Source organism: Oratosquilla oratoria, chromosome 12 (assembly GCF_046742065.1).
Source record: "Oratosquilla oratoria isolate Oo_2021 chromosome 12, ASM4674206v1, whole genome shotgun sequence".
Taxonomy (NCBI): domain Eukaryota; kingdom Metazoa; phylum Arthropoda; class Malacostraca; order Stomatopoda; family Squillidae; genus Oratosquilla; species Oratosquilla oratoria.
Window position 1 is genome coordinate 25,750,898 of NC_134788.1, and position 17,985 is coordinate 25,768,882.

General features: G+C 38.0%; 1 protein-coding gene across 1 annotated transcript; it reads left to right on the top strand.

The window, feature by feature from the left end:
• The first annotated feature begins 14,367 nt into the window (after positions 1-14,367).
• LOC143030613 (uncharacterized) lies at positions 14,368-17,944 on the top strand. The gene has a single exon (XM_076193778.1). The coding sequence runs from the start codon at positions 14,837-14,839 to the stop codon at positions 16,376-16,378; it is 1,542 nt and encodes a 513-aa protein (XP_076049893.1). The 5' UTR covers positions 14,368-14,836; the 3' UTR covers positions 16,379-17,944.
• The last annotated feature ends 41 nt before the right edge of the window (positions 17,945-17,985 follow it).

Consider the following 17,985-nt stretch of genomic DNA (forward strand, 5'->3'; position numbering starts at 1 on the left):
CCACAGTATGTGAAATACAAAGGCGGGACACCATGAGCATGGCTCCCCTTCCCACAAAATGCAACTAGGTAAACACAACTAGGTAACTAGGTAAATACACTGACTTCATCTATCGTTGTTTTAATCTGTATTCATGACATAAAACACACTAGTGTAATGTTATCAGCTTGTTAATGTACTACTGGCTGGCTATTGAGAACATAAGCACTGAAAAAGGGACCCTTCTTTCTTTAAATCATATGAAAAAATATTGTGACATGGCATTTTTTAGCCTAGAAACAAACTAGGAAAGAGTACTGAGATGGGTTCAAATATCTACATATGTTCACAAGCATGGAGAGTTTAGTTTCAAATTCTCCGTGTTCAAAAGAACAGTGTGTTCAATAGAAATAAAACCAGGCGAGATTTTTTTCGTGGTATAAAACACCGCAGAACAAAATGAACCACTATACTCACTATTGTTGTTCACTCGTGTCTTCATGGCCCAGTAATCAAAGTCATACAATAAGTCTCATTTTCCCTTGTCACTCATGAGTCAATTCATGTCTCAGTTACAAAGCATCCATGCACGTGTGTGATATTTCAAGGAGGATGTACCATAAGTTGTAACAAGATTCTTGACATTGCTTCCTATTACCTCATGTACAACATTGTCCTGTTTCTCAGATACTAAGTCCCACTTTGTTACAGTGGTCCAATGAGTAATATTACAGGATTTGGTACTGATGGTGCATTCAATGTGTGGAGACCTCACAACTCTGTGTACACAAAGATAAAAGAACATTCTCCGCATTGCATTGTAGTGAAATGTATTTGCTACAGGTGAAGTTTGTATGGAAAATATTCATTTGGGGAACTGCTTTCTAATCTCTTTCTGCTTAGTGAAATTGCAAAGTGGTTCGAATTTAGTTAAGCACACTAGGCATTTCTCATTAAGATGCTACTCAATGTGATTTTTGGTATCCAAAGTCACTCAGTAGCATGCTACTGACTCTTGTTGTTGGAAATAGTGGATAACTTGCTAGGAAACACTAAAGATGGTGGCACACTAGCCATTTTTTGGTACCTTTGTAAGGCCACGGATTTTTTTTTTTTTTTTTTTTTTTTCCTAAGGACTATGTGACTACTCACAAATAGGTATTGGGGAAATTGGATCTCTCACTCCACCCCTCCATTACATTATGAGGACATGTTCATATATATGAACCGATTAGGAACTTTAAGTTTTAGTAAAGGAGAAAAACCCACTACCCAGTTCAAGATTTCAGTACAGAAGCATTCTTAGGGTTTTAGAATTCATGAATATTTCACCACAGCAACGAAGTAGCAGAAATTTATATTACGAAATAGTAGGCGGGGACTCCAACAAAGCTACACGCACAATCACAAGCGCCCGGGATAGGCATTCAAAGGTGAGCCCCACTGGCAGAGATGAAGCTGTGATGGGGAGTTTACGAAAAAACCACAAAGACAACACATTTACACTCGTAACGATCATCAAGAGTCATGCATACCCGGACGTAGAAACCAATAAAAATCGCTGTAAACGGAAGGGGTTGCGACCGAAAGTTGCCTGCCCTCAACGATAAATTGGTGGTTATTATGTGTAGAAATAGAATTATATCTAAAAGGTGGCCGGAAGGGCGACGTAATCTCACATATTTCACACGGGCCATCTGTATTCGTAGGTTATTCTTGTCTTGTAATCCAATGAAAAGATTCGTAAGAACAAACCATCAGTGTAATTGGATAAAAAGAGTCAAGGGCAGCCCGGATTTACATGTGGGACCCCGGCCCTGTCAGGTTCATCCCCCATTACAACATTGCCCCAGTTTTCATGAAATGTGTTGTCAGCCACCTCGGGGTTTGTGTACAGTCACACTGCCACTCGGCGCTCAGTCACAGTCCGCTGATTACTCGTTTTCTTTACCACGATACACACACAAAGAAGTGTTTATACCATTGTTATGGAGTTGGCGCTAGTCCCCTAAATGCGCGGGGCCGCAGCCCTATAACCCTATCCTAAATCCGGCCATGGGAGAGGGACGTACAGGTGTCCTGTGGGTAGGCGCTACATACCTAACCCCAAGCCAACGTATTCTATGGAGTGAAACTACACCTTACTTGCACCATATCTGTGACATTGAGTATAGATTAAGGAGTTATAAGTTTTGTGATAAATACCATTATCTCTTATTTCAGTAAAACAGACTTGATTTTCCCATTTGCTCTCGGTCCTGCGAATGCAACGTAACACCTAAGCGGACAAACAAGGGGGGAATGGAATAAAATCATGTGGTGTCCACGAATTACCACGTATTCTTGAATATTAACCCTTGTATTTGGGATGGTGGCACCAAAACATGAACAAACATATTTTGAATACTAATCAAAACAATGTTAATTTAGAATTTCCCAACTAGTACTATATATATATGCATATCTGAATAAATTATCTCATCAGTGGTGTTCGGGACCGGGCATAGTTCCCATGAAGGCATAATGTACATCACGCCCATTCATGAAAAAAAAAAAAAAAACGCAGTCGCCATCCGAATACAGTCACTACACCTTGGAATTTGTGTTTCCCCTTCTCATAGATATTTGATATCCAAAATGAGCAGAATGATACTAACTCCTGCTGCCAGGAAAAGTGGCGAATTCGCTGGGAAGGACAATGGCAAGTTTGTTTACTCATTTCAATGAGCCACCATTCCTGAGGTTTATATAAAATATAAGTAAAATGGAACATACATTTTATTGCTCAAACCTGAGTTTTTTGTTTTTATTGACACCATTCAAAATTATATAAAATCAGTGTTCATTATTTTCACTTGACTACTGCAGTAATAATTTCGTTTACAATTATAGTCAAGTTGAAAGGACTTTGTATACCGAGATTCTTGTGTACAGCTTCGAAGGGTTCTAAAAATAAAGTGCTTTCTCCTGAAAGTTCCTCCACTAATCTGGCATACAAACTTCTATCGCCACGTCTTGCCAACCATGGCAGAATTGACCAACTTTTCTTCTGCTTCTTCAGTTTCCGTAGCTTTCGTATGAGTATTAGCAACTGAGGTTGTAGTGACGCATACTACGACCTGTCACAAACTGATCAAAGAAACCTCCGGAGCTAGCCTTATATAGTTCCCATAGTTGGCAAACGGTGAATATGCGCTAGCCAGTCAGGAACCAGCAAAGCGGACTCGAGAGACGAGCGACCTGCCTTGCCAATTACGCTGAGCCGCGGGCGACCGTTAGATAGGGCAGCTAACGGCCATACCACTCAGAACACTTATCAGGACCGCCCTCTACACGCGGAAAGTGAAATCAACTCACTTCTCGTAAGATACACACATACACCTCTGACGAACAGAGCCACAACACACGCACAAACATCTACACTTACTTTTTCTTCGACTAAAATTCGCTTCCTTTCTAACTTTCTCTTCTACTACATCTCATTTCAGTTTACCTCCCACTAAATATTGTTCCATTTTTCCACCTTTCTCTACTACTACGCCTCCTACCATTTTCTAAACTTTCGTTGATGATCCTAACCCCGTTGGTAATCCTAACCTCCGGCGTCAAGCGCTGCCCTCCAAGCTCCTGGTCCAGTTCTCCTAAGCCACGACAACAAATAAGCCCCTAATCGCTCGCAATTCGCCCGGTGGCAATAGCCCTCTTTTATACACTACTATCTTTTCATTTTCTAACAGACATTCTTCCCCTTCCACAAAACCCGATCCCGCGCAAGCGAGGTGGTCTTTTCTTGGAATCCAGAATCCAGAACACTACCGACTAGTGAACCAACAACATCTCCTCGTCCAGTCTTGTTGCCGTCCCATCGAGCCTCGGCGTCATCAGCTGCCACCGGCTCTCTGACGTTAGGCTCCCCGTCCAGCTACAACTAACTAGCTCCTCTAAGCTCTGGCCTTAGTCCGAGCTGCACCTATATTCCTCGTGTGACACTTCTAGTGTCGTACCTTGTGGCTAATTACAAAAGAGATTAAAGATTGCTTAGTGAGTTTCATTGTCCTGCCGTTGTTCCGAACGAAACCCACTACACCATGACGTCACGACGCACGCGCAAAAGACAAACCCGCAGACGACCAACGATTAGTTCTTTCAAAATTAATTCTTTCCCGTTTCTCTCTCTCTTTCCTTTGTTATTTAATTTTATGTTTTACCTTTTTGATCTATTTATGTACTTCGTTACTTATTTTTTTTATCTACCAATCTCTGCCCATGACGTCACGGCGCATGCGCAAAAGACAACAAACCCGAAGACGACCAACGATTAACCTAAAATGAATTCTTTCTCCTTTCTCTCTTTTCTTTGTTATTTAATATTATGTTTTATCTTTTTGGTCTATTTTTTATCTATTTTTTCGTTATTATTATTTTTTTTAATCTGCCAGTTTCTGCCCATGCCGACACGACGCATGCGCAAAAGACAACAAACTCGAAGACGACTAACGATTAATTCTTTCAAAATTAATTATTTCCCCTTTCAATCTTTTCTTTGATATTTAATTTTCTGTTTTATCTTTTTGATCTATTAATGTATTTCTTCGTTATTTATTTATTTTATCTACCAGTCTCTGCCCATGACGTCACGACGCATGCGCAAAAAAAAAAAAAAAAAAAATCTCTCCTTTTCTTTCTTTCTTTTCTTTGTTATTTAATGTCATGTTTTATATTTTTTGTCTATCAATCTATTTCTTCGTTATTACTAATTTTTTATCTACCAATCTCTGCCCATGACGTCACGGCGCATGCGCAAAAGACAACAAACCCGAAGACGACCAACGATTAATTCTTTCAAAGTTAATTGTTCCCCCTTTCTTTCTCTCCTTTGTTATTTAATTTTCTGTTTTATCTTTTTGGTCTATTAATGTATTTCTTCATTATTTTGTTATCTACCAATCTCTGCCTATGACGTCACGGCGCATGCGCAAAAGACAACAAACCCGACGACGACCAATGATTAACCTAAAATTCAAAATTAATTCTTTCTCCTTTCTCTCTTTTCTTTGTTATTTAATTTTCTGTTTTGTCTTTTTGATCTATTAATGTATTTCTTCATTATTTATTTTTTTATCTACCAGTCTCTGCCCATGACGTCATGACGCATGCGCAAAAGACAGCAAACCCGAATTTTTTCTCCTTCTTTTCTTTCTCTCTTTTCTTTGTTATTTAATGTTATGTTTTATCTTTTTTTGTCTATAAATTTATTTCTTCGTTCTTTAATTTTCTTTTCTTTTTATATTTTTTTATCTACCAGTCTCTGCCCATGACGTCACGGCGCATGCGCAAAAGACAAAAAACCCGAATACGACCAACGATTAATTCTTTCAAAATTAATTCTTTCTCCTTTCTCTCTTTTTCTCTTTCCTTTGTTATTTAATTTTCTGTTTTATCTTTTTGATCTATTAATGTATTTCTTCATTATTTTATCTACCAGTCTCTGCCCATGACGTCACGGCGCATGCGCATGTTTTATCTTTTTTGTACATCAATCTATTTCTTAGTTATTTAATTTTCTTTGTTATTTATTTTTCTATCTACCAGCCTCAGCCCATGACGTCACGACGCATGTACAAAAGACAAACCCGACGACGACAAACGATTAACCTAAAATTCAAAATTAGCTCTTTCTCCTTTCTCTTTTTTCTTTGTTATTTAATTCTATGTTATATCTTTTTGATCTATTAATGTATTTCTTCGCTCTTTATTTTTTATCTACCAGTCTCTGCCCATGACGTCACGACGCATGCGCAAAAGACAACAACCTGAATTCTTTCTCCTTCTTTTCTTTCTCTCTTTTCTTTGTTATATAATGCTATGTTTTAACTTTTTTTGTCTATCAATTTATTCGTTATTTAATATTCTTTTTTTATTCTTTATTCTATCTACCAATCTCTGCCCATGACGTCACGGCGCATGCGCAAAAGACAACAAACCCGAAGACGACCCACGGTTAATTCTTTCAAAATTAATTCTTTCTCCTTTCTCTCTTTTCTTTGTTGTTTAATTTCATGCTTTATCTTTTTGATCTATTAATGTATTTCTTCAGTATTCATTTTTTTATCTACCAGTCTCTGCCCATGACGTCACGGCGCATGCGCAAAAGACAACAAACCCGACGACGACCAACGATTAACCTAAAATTCAGAATTAATTCCTTCTGCTTTCTCTCTTTTCTTAGTTATTTAATTCTGTGTTTTATCTTTTTGATCTATTAATGTATTTCCTCGCTATCATTTTTTTTATCTACCAGTCTCTGTCCATGACGTCACGACGCAAACCCGAAGACGACCAACAATTAATTCCTTTAAGATTAATTCTTTCTCCTTTCTTTCTTTTCTTTGTTATTTTTTTTTATCTTTGTAATCTATTAATGTATTTCTTCGTTATTTATTTTTTATGTGCCAGTCTCTTCCCATGACGTCAGAACGTATGTGCAAAAGACAATAAACCCGAATTCTTTCTCCTTTTTTTCTTTCTCTCTTTTATATGTTTTTTTTCTATAAATCTATTTCTTCGTTATTTAATTTTCTTTTTTATATTATCTACCAATCTCTGCCCATGACGTCACGGCGCATGCGCAAAAGAGAACAAACCCGAAGACGACCAAATTCATATTGAAATTAAAATTCAAAAGATTTATTGCCATATAGAAATTATACATCAAAAGCGGTGTATTAGTATGCTAATAAACCCGCACAGACGTTTAAATAATTAATTGATAGTTCAGCTTTACTTTTGTGAACTTTTTCACAATTTTTTGGAGGAGTGTTATTATCTAAAAAGTAACATAGCTGTTCAGAGTAATCATTAATAAGGTCAGGATGCCTATATTCCATTAGTTCCCTGCAGTCTCTTTGAGACGAAAGTGCCCGTACATATTTCATCTTCAAAGTATTCTCTTATGATGACTACACCACACCCTGCTCTAACCCCATTTAATTACTGGTCCATCACAGTAAATATGTATGGAGTTAATTCCTGGTACAGTATTGATTTGGGACAAGAATTGCTGCCTCAGTTTATTACTGTTCAAATCACGTTTCTTAGTGTCCAGCTTGTTTATGTTTATTGGTACTTTGAGTGTGGTCCAAGTGTTTGGTTTCATTAGGTATTGTACGACAGTATGCGAGTACTTCATAGTCCATTACTGCTTCACACCGCAGTCTTGTCAGGCATTTGTTCTTTCTAACAGTGTCTGAAGCTATTTCCTCCCCTAATTTCCCTTGACCGTTTCTTATCATTCTTACAATTGACCTTACTGCTAGTTCTTTTTACTCTAATTATGACGCTTGAAAGATTTAGTTCTAGTCTCATGATTTGGATTCGTGTAGTTCTCGAACAGCCTAATATCATTCTCATGGCTTTATTCTGTATTATTTCTAGTGGTTTCAGTTTGTTTTCTGTGCATGCTATTAACAATGGTGCAGCATAATCTATCAACGATCTGATTGTGGTTATATACATCATTCTTAGGACAGGGATTCCAGCTCCAATTCCTTTATTGGACAATACCTGCAACGGCTTTAGTCTTGATGTGCAGACATGTTTCAAATAGTTTATTTCATTATTTCTCATCTGAAATCCAACATGCACACCTAGGTATTTATAGATTAAGACTTTCTCTAAATCTTTTCCATTTATTTCAAATGTTTTATCATTCCTCATTCGTGATTGTACTTTGCTTTTATTTTCATTTATTACTAATCCCATGTCTAAGCATAGATCTTTAAGTTCTGCCAATTCCTTTTCCATTATGCTTTCGTTTGCACATTCTAGTACTATATCATCATCGCTAGTAACCAGAAAAGGATACCCTGTGTAAAGGATACACAAGAGTTTGCTAGCAAACCAAGTAGCAAAAGTGAGTATAATGTTAGCGAAAAATACATAGTTTGTCGTCACATTAACAGCAATTTTGATACCCACTTGAGTGATCAAATTAGCCATCATTCCTGGCGTTTATACATGAAATACAAATAGAATTGAGCATGTATAATATTGCTTATACAGGAGTTTTATTTGCTAATTTAAGTATCATTATTTATACAAAAACAATATGACTGAGGACCACAATGAAAATAAGCTTACATGCTTTTTTGTGTTATCCTCGGCAGTTGCAATTGTTCTTTCGAACTATGTGTTCTTGACATTTTCTGCACTTCATGTATATTAATTCTTTGCCAAATAAACTTAGTATTATTATTATTATGACTATAGCAGTTATAGACTGGTTTGTAAACAACACAACTTGCGGGAAGCTATGTTATTGTTTTCGTCATGCGGTCTCCAAAAAGTCAATAAAACATTCACTCTGTGACGGTTACGCAAGGGTTTGCTAGGAAAGTAAGTACCAAGAGCGAATAACATGCAAACGAAAAATGCCTATGTGCCGCTACGTTAAGGGTTGCTTTATGTAGACTAGTTTTTCATTATGTCCGATCACCGCTACCAAATTCGTGAAAGCGGCTACTCAAACTCTTGTTCAGTTTTTACATTCGTGCAAGGCACGCAATATTACTAAAGATATATCATATAAAGTAACTGGTGGACACGTTTCTAAGACATTCGGTGTTATTTCAGTGACACGCAAACACATTTTTAATTATCGTTTTTCATTTCAAATATTCATTTTTGCTATGCTTATGGAATGGTTATGGAAGGGTAGGATATATTAGGTTAGGGGCTGTCAGACAACGTAAATTCCATGGTAGATATCAGTGTTTGAATGCATCTGGAACTTTGCCTTGTATTCATGGGCTACTGGGGTTTTATGTCATATGGACTGGAGTACTCAAAATATACACTGCCATCCAACCTAAAAAATAATGGCATTTTCTTAGAAGTACACACCTTTGCATTATAGCAATAGTAAATTAAATATTTATTTCGGAAATTGTAATACATAAAGATAATTTTGTGTTGTCACTGATTTAGTAAAATTGCTTTGGGGGCACAAATTTGTCATACAAATTGTATCTCGCTTGAAATGGATGTATTTTCTGTATTATAACTCACTTGATAACCTTATCTCACCAACTTGTTTTGGTGACAGGCTATCAGGGTGGTAGGGTAATTTACTTTTCATTCAAGGGTGTCAGGAACCATTATTTGATAGTTTGATCCATAGGCTTTTGGTGCTATTTCTTCCAAAATTCATTCATTTTTGTGTCACCTGAAAAAAAAAAGAGTTTAGCAGAAGTTAATATTGTACATATACCAAAGGCTATTTCCCCCTACACAGGGGGCAGCCAAAAAAGAAAAAGGCATAGAAACCACTCCCACCCATTTCATTTCCTATACCACTCTCCTCCACCCTCCTCCCTCCCTTTATCTCGGCACCTCCTGGATGACAACGGGTCATCCCTGCATCCATCCTGTCCAGGAGATGTATGTAGCCAAAGCTATGACTTTTCCCATAAGTGTATGGACTCCTTGGGCAGATATTTAATAGCGACTGCTAAAAATTTGCCTTACGTCTCACAGGAATGTACCCATAGGGATGCCTAATCCCATACTCCATCCTGTTTTAGCCACCTTTACAACCCAAGTGGGAAGACTTGAGGGCAATGTTCATTCTTACCCCTACAGGGAAAGGCAAAAATGTAAATATATACTCAACGTGTTATGAGAAATAGGCACCTGGGAATGGATTCAGAGAGAAGATTGTGCTGATGGCATGACATGGTGTAGAGACTTGGAATTTAATAGAGGTAGAGAGGAAAAGCTTAAATGTGTTTGAGATCCCACCTGAAGAATTCTGAGCCCAGTACGCCAAATATCAACAATGGAATAAAAGATAGGTTAGGTTGAATGAGGGTTATGCTTATTGTCATCAACTTATTCAACCAAAGAATCATAAACCCAGGATGGCCCACATGAAGAATTGTCACCCTAGGATAGCCTATATAATTGCCACCCTAGGATAGCCTATATAAAGTATTGTCACCCTGTCAAAATCTGGGGTGACAATTCTTCATGTGATCCAGGGGTGATCGTGCCGATGGCATTGCATGGGGCAGAGACTCAGAATTTAAGAGAGACGGAGAAGAAAACCTTAAATGTGTTTGAGATGAAATATCTGAGAGGTATGGAAAGGGTTACTAGGTTGGATAGAGTGAGAAATGAGGTGAGGAGGAGAGCGGTAGTGGAAAAGGAGATGGCAGATAGGGCTGATGAAAGAATATTGGGATGGTTTGGACATATGGAAAGAATGAGTGATGAAAGATTAGTAAAAGAGATGTGGAAGGTGGAGGTGGAGGGAGTGGAACTTGAGGAGAAAAGTAAGGATGAGATGGATGGATGGGGTGAAAGGAGCATTGAGGAAGAGGGGAATGTCTGTTGAGGAAGGGAAGGAAAAGGCAGGAGATAGACATGAGTGGAGAGTGACTTTATAGATGATAGGGGGTGCTCATGTGTGCATTGATATTTTAACGCAGCCAAAAGGGATTTCTCCCCATCTCAACTTTTTGTGCATAAGGGGACAGAAAGGGTGGTTTGCCAACTAAGTGAAATGGGATTGCTGTGGATGTACTGTGTCTTGCTGTATTGCTTCTGACCCAGGGCAATGGATGGGATACAAGGATGACCCATCATCCATGAGGAGCTAAGATAAGATGGGGGAAAGGGTGGTGGGTGGGAGTGGGTACATGACTGACTTGACCACCTCCCTTATATGGGGGAAAAAAAGCTTGTGGTATATAGATAGATAATTAAGAAGTAGGGAGAAGTGTGTAATTAAGAACATAAGAATGCAGGAGATTGCATGGGACCATAAGGCCTACACTAGGCAGTTCCATGTCCATTACCACCTGTCATCCCCATCCATAAATTTGTCTAACTGTTTCTTAAAACAACTGATAATTTCAGCACCAACTACATGGTTACTAAGTCTATTCCATTGGTTGACCACCCTATTAGTAAACCAATTCTTACCTATTTCATTCTTAAATCTAAATTTGTCTAATTTAAATTTATTACTGCAAGTCCTGCCTTGTTGATTTAATATGATAACCTTGTTTGTGTCACCCTTGTTAAAGCCTTTGATCCACTTGAACACCTCTATTAGATCACCCCACATTCTGCATCTTTCCAGAGAGTGTAAATTAAGGTGCCTAAGGAGCTTGTAAGGTAAATTTCTGAGCCCATTTATCATTTTGGTCATTCTCTGTACTGATTCTAGTGAATTGATGTCCATTCTACAGGAAGGAGACCAAAACTGTACCATATAGTCAAGGATGAGTCTAATGTCAGATATAGTTTGATAAATACATCTGCATTTCTATTCATAACTGTCCTATCAATGGATCCTAATGCTCTGTTAGCTTTATTCCTGGTGCTAATGCTCTGTTTCCTGGATTTAAGGTCAGGACTCACTAGAACTCCCAAGTCTCTCTCACAATCAGTTTTCTCTGAAAACATGTTATCTAAGCTATACTGTATCTGCTTTCAGGTTGTGCAGCTATATGTTTAACACTCTGCACTTTGAGGTATTGAAGTCCATTTGTCATTTTGCCAACCATGTGAACAATTTGTTAAAGTCTTTGTGCAGAATCTATCAATCCCATTTTCTAAGTCATTTATGTACTTAATGAACAATAAGGGACCCAAAACTGGGACCTGGGGAACTCCACCAGGAACATTTCCCCCATTTACATTTTACACCATTTATAGCGACCCACTGTTTTCTGTCACTGATCCAAGCTCAAATCCATTCAAACACTTTTCCTCCTATGCCCTGGGCTTTGACTTTATTTACTAGTCTCTTGTGGGGGACCTTGACAAATGCTTTGCCAAAGTCAAGGTGAATAACATCATATCTATCAATGTTATCTGATGGTTTATATACAAAAAGATAGAAGATTAGTTACACATGACTCACCCTTCAAGAAAATATGCTGTGAGTCAGAAATCAAATCATGTCTCTTGATGTGATTCTGGTAGCTATAATAACAACTAGGCAAATTTAAGACTAATGAAAGGCTGTAGCACGGGTGAAAGATATGCTTTGACTCTGCCACCCACCTTCTAGGAGGAAAAGGTGTATTGGTATATAATATTGCCAGCAGTTATGACTAATACACAGGTTGGACAATGGATCATGTAGGAAAGTCCTTATGAAAACTGTATTTCTTTACATTGTAGTGAAACAGTATAAATAGATCAATGTAAACACCATTATAATGAGCAGTTTATCATTTTTGGGGTTTCCACTATATGAAGTTGATATGACCAAATAAGTAATGAGTGACCAATATTAACAGCAGTGAAGTGGTGGCTGGTGGCTGCTGATGGGCACCATCTTGAGGCTGGACATGTAAAGCAGCATTTTGCCATGGAAGGGACACAGGGCTGGGACTCTGTAAATGGTGTGAATGTGATGTCCCTGCATCCCATTTCTATGAGTGAACCCATTCTATTTTATTGTGTGCTATTAAGGATAAAGTGCTAAAAGAAATTCAATACTGCCAAATTCAGTTCACTGTGGGAGTACCCTTGGTAAAATTATTCTTATATTAGGAATTAAAATCTCACAAGCAATCACCAACTTTAATGGGTTCAAATCAATGACTCAGCTGCCCAAAGTTTGTTGACAAGTACATTTTGTGAGGAACGTGGTGTCCTCTATGCTAGACTGACTTCATGAGTTAATTGATATGGGAAGTGGATGGACCCATTAATGTATTGTATCAATAAGCTATGTTGCATACAATTTTTTTTTTTTTTTTTTTTTTATTATTTATTTACCCCAATTATCTATATTTGTTCAATTATCATTTATCATGAATTTGTTACTGAATTTATTAATATTTATTTAATATCTATTAATATATATTGATTTACTATTAAATTGATTAATTTATTTGATAATTATTTATCCCTGTCTGTAGTAAAATCTGCTCAGTAGCATGCAGCTGATACTTTAGGGTCTATATGGGGTGCCCCTATGGACCAGAGCCACACATAATTTTGTGTCAGAGGAATTATCTACGCATAAAGAAATGTTGCTTTACAGTGCTACTTTAATGTACTGTGACGTTCCTTCTGTTATGCTATCCCCCAACTTTTAATATTGTCCTGTACCACTATGTCAGTGGTGAAATGGTGAGTTGTTGATTCAAACCCCACTAATAATACTGGTTGCTGTGTGGAATCTATTTCCTAATGACCAGAAAAAACATTTTATGAAGGCGTGATCCTGAAGCAAATTGAATTTGGATTAATTTAATGCCTTTCGCCATTGTTACCTCAAAATATGTAATCATTAACAAGTCAAAATACAATATGTATAGCTCTTATATACTTAATCACACATGGTTAAAGACATAACAATGGGATGTATCCACATGTCTCATGTTATTTGCGGTGTCCAAGCCCTGTGTTCCTTCCATAGCAAAATGTTGCTTTACATGGCTAGCCAGGATAAGGTGCCCACCTATGTATCCATACTACTTTCCACTGGCCACTACTTGATTGACGTTAATATTGATCACTGTTTATCAATTTGGTCATATCAATATCATATCTTTTTACACAATACAAGAATTTAAGAGCAAATTAGATATGATGAGATACAGAGAAGGGACACCACAAGTGTAGTTCCCCTTCCCGTAAGGTACAACTAGCTAAATACATATCAATTTCTTTAATATAGTGAAAATTCTAAAAATGGTAAACTGGTCATCATAATAGTGTGTGTTCTGACCCATTCATATTCTTTCACTAAAATGTAAAGAAATACAAAGTTGTTAGATCAAGTTTCTGACATGAGTCACTGTCCTACCAATATACCAGATATAAGTGCTGGCTATAATACATATTTATGCTCTAGTATTATGTTCTTGTATACAGTGTTTATATGGGAAATATGCATTTGAGAATCAGTAATTTGGGAAATGCTCAAAATAGACCAAAGCTTACAAAATGTCCAACTTTACATTGGTTGATGTTCATAGGCAGGGACACCTAAATTGAGATGATACTAGTATCAAATAGTTTCCACAAAGAGAATGATGAAACAACTATTTTGCCAGTATCGTAGCACAAATGTCACAACCGGTGAGATGTCGTTCCACCCTTCCAAATCTTATGACCAGATGAGAAGGTTGTTGTGGTGTGAGTATGCATGTAGCTATTTGATGATTTTCAGTGCATTTCTAATGAACGAGAAAAATGCAATATATCACAGGACTGTATTTGTCAGCATTGGTACCTATTTCATGTTAGGTGATGACATGTACACATGGTGTCTTTATGTACAAAGGGAGTTGAATGGTTTGCGTACAAAACATCCATGATCCTATTATCACATACCTCAAAGAGTTGGATTTAAATCTTATAATTAATTTTTTTTCCAGGAGAATTGTATTCAACATTTCTTTGGGAAAACTCTCCATAGCTTCCATGTATTTATCATACAATGAGGAGAATCCAGTGTGACTTCAGTGGCACAGCTATCACATGAGTCATCTTAAATATCAGGTGATGACCCTCGCAGGAGAAAAGCCTTTCCAGTGTGACCTGTTTATTGCAACTTTCTCATAAAAGTTTGATATCAAGCATCACATAGTGACCCACACAAGAGAGAAGCCTTTCCAGTGTGACCTGTGTGATTCTAAAAAAAGTGAACCTAAATGTCACATGCTGACCCACACAAGAGAAAAGCCTTTCCAGTGTGACCTGTGTGATTGTTTTCTTACAAAAGTGTAACCTCAAATGTTATGTGGTGACACACACAGGAGAGAAACATTTCCAGTGTGACTTGTGTGATGCAGCTTTCTCACAAAAAAGTCATCTCAAACATTACACGATGACCCACACAAAAGAGAAGCCTTTCCAATGTGACCTGTGTGATTCTGTTTTCTCACAAAAAGGTAACCTCAAACTTCATGTGACTACCCACACAGGAGAGAAGCCTTTCCAGTGTGACTTGTGTGATGCAGCTTTCTCACGAAAAAGTAATCTTAAATATCACATTACAAACCACACAGGAGAGAAGCCTTTCCAGTGTGACCTGTGTGATGCAGCATTCTCAGGAAAAAGTAATCTCAAAGATCACATGATGACCCACACAGGGGAGAAACCTTTCCAGTGTGATCTGTGTGATTCAGCTTTCGCACAAAAGGGTAAACTCAAACGTCACATGCTGATCCACACAGGAAAGAGGCCTTTCCAGTGTGACCTGTGCGATTCAGCTTTCTCACAAAAAGTTCATCTCAAATGTCACATAATGACCCACACAGGAGAGAAGCCTTTCCAGTGTGACCTGTGTGATTCTGCTTTCTCACAAAAGAGTGAACTCAAACATCACATCATGATTCACACAGGAGAAAAGCCTTCCCAGTGTGACCTGTGTGATGCAACTTTCTCACGAAAAAGTCATCTCAAATATCACCTTATGACCCACACAGGAGAGAAGCCTTTCCAGTGTGATCTGTGTGATGCTGCTTTCTCACAAAAAAGTAATTTAAAATATCATATGGCAACGCACACAGGAGAGAAGCCTTTCCAGTGTGACCTGTGTGGTTCTGTTTTCTCACGAAAGGGTAATCTTAAACGTCACATAATGACCCACACAGGAGAGAAGTCTTTCCAGAGAGACCTGTGTGATTCTCCTTTTTCACAGAAGGGTGAACTCAAATATCACATGCTGGCCCACACAGGAGAGAAGCCTTTCCAGTGTGAGTTGTGTGATGCAGCTTTCTCACAAAAGGATTATCTTAAATATCACATGGTGACCCACACAGAAGATAAACCTTTCCGGTGTGATCTATGTGATACAGCTTTCATACAAAAACATCAACTCAAATATCACATGCTGAGCCACACAGGAAATAAGCCTTTCCAATGTGAGCTATGTGACTCAGCATTCATACAAAAAAAACAATTCGAATATCACATGATGACCCACACAGGAGAGAAGCCATTCCAGTGTGAGCTGTGTGATTCAGCTTACATACAGAAAGGTCAACTCAAATATCACATGATGACCCACACAGGAGAGAAGCCTTTTCAGTGTGACCTATGTGATGCAGCTTTCCCACTGAAGAGTAATCTCAAATTGCACATGATGTCCCACACAGGAGAGAAACCCTTCCAGTGTAAGTTCTGCAATTCTGCTTTCACACGAAAATGTAATCTAAAGTATCACATAATGACCCACACAGGAGAGAAGCCTTTCCACTGTGACCTGTGCAATGCAGCTTTCCCACGGAAGAATGATCTCAAACGTCACATGATGACACACAGTGGAGAAAAGCCCTTCCAGTGTGACCTGTGCAGTGCAGCATTCTCACGAAAGGGTGATCTCAAACGTCACATGAGGACCCACACAGGAGACAAGCCTTTGTAGTGTGACCTGTGCAATTTTGCTTTCTCACAAAAAAGGTGATCTCGCTTGTCACATGATGACTCCCTAAGGAGAAAAGCCTATCTAATGTGACCTGTGCAATGCAGCTTTCTCACAAAAAAGTAACCTCAAATGATGTTGAGCCACACAGGAGAGAAGCCTTTCCCGTGTATACTCTGCAATTATGCTTTCTCACAAATAGGTGTTCTCAGACATCATATGATAAACCACATTGGAGAAAAGACATGTTAATGTGACTAGTATGATACAGATTTATCACAAATGTGTGATCTCAAACATTACATGATGAACCACACAGGAGAGAAGCCATTCCTGTGTGTTCTGTGTGATGCAACTTTTTCAAGTAAGTGTGACCTCAAATGTCACATGATAAACCATAGAGGAGAGAATCCATTCTAGTGTGACCTGTATGATTCTGCTCTCTCACAGATATCAAAGGTCACATGATGCCCCACACAGGAAATGAGCCTTTCCATATGTGACCTGTGCAACACATCTTACTCAAAAAAGTTGTCTCAAAGATCACATGGTGACTCACATTGGACAGAAGCCCTTACAGTGTAACCTATGCAATGCAGCTTTTTGCAAAAGAGTTTAATCAAACTGCATAATGTAACCCATGGTGAGAAGGAGTGCCATTGTGATCTTTGTGATGCAGCTTTCTCATGGAATAATGATTTCAACTGTCCCGTCTTTACTCACGCTGAAGAGAAACCCCTCCAGAAAATTCATCTCAGACATCATGATTTTACCCACTCTGGAGAGAAGCCTTTTACAGTGTGACCTGTGCCATGCAGCTTTCTCAGATAAGGATGATCTCAAATATCACGTGATGATTCACACCAGAGTAAGGCCTTTCCAGCAGCATGACCTCATGTGGAGCTTTCTCACGTGAGGGTGTTCTGAAATAGCATGTGATGTCCCACATGATTATAACCTTTTCTACAGTGACCTGTGCAATGCAGCTTTCTAATGAAGAAGTAATATTAAACGGCATATGATAATCAACACAAGAGAAAAGTCTTTCCAATGTGACTTGTACATTACAGCTTTCTCGTGAGATGCTTTCAAAAGTCATGTGAGAACTCACGCAAAAGTGAGACTTTTCTAGTGTGACATTGCATTGCACATTTCTCAATAAAGACTGCAACTATGTGGGGATATGACTGTTAGATTGAAACTTAGATATATGGCATTCAAGACTGAAAACAATGCAAAATACTCCTTGAAAAAAATACTCTTTTTTTTTATGCTTTCTAACAAGTTCTTTAAATACAGTATGGTATGAAATTGTTATGTATTTAACAGTGCAGTGGTGAAGTCCTACATACACCACTGGAATAGTTTTATTGTGTGTTTTACAGGACCAGAATATGTAAAACCTGTTCATCATCTCAATTTGTATTTGCTGAAAATTGTCTAATTTAAGCTTGAATGTGACATGTTATAGAACCAGTGGAATGCCACTTGATCTGTACAAAATTTTAGAAATTTGATAAGTAAGCAAATAGATGAATTATTGTAGCATCATTCACTAGTATTGTGAAACTTCCCAATAAAGAAAAAGTTGAAATACTGTTTTGTTATGA

Excerpts from the sequence above, each read along its gene's own strand:
- LOC143030613 (XM_076193778.1), top strand. The coding sequence starts at position 14,837 with ATGACCCACACAAAAGAGAAGCCTTTCCAATGTGACCTGTGTGATTCT.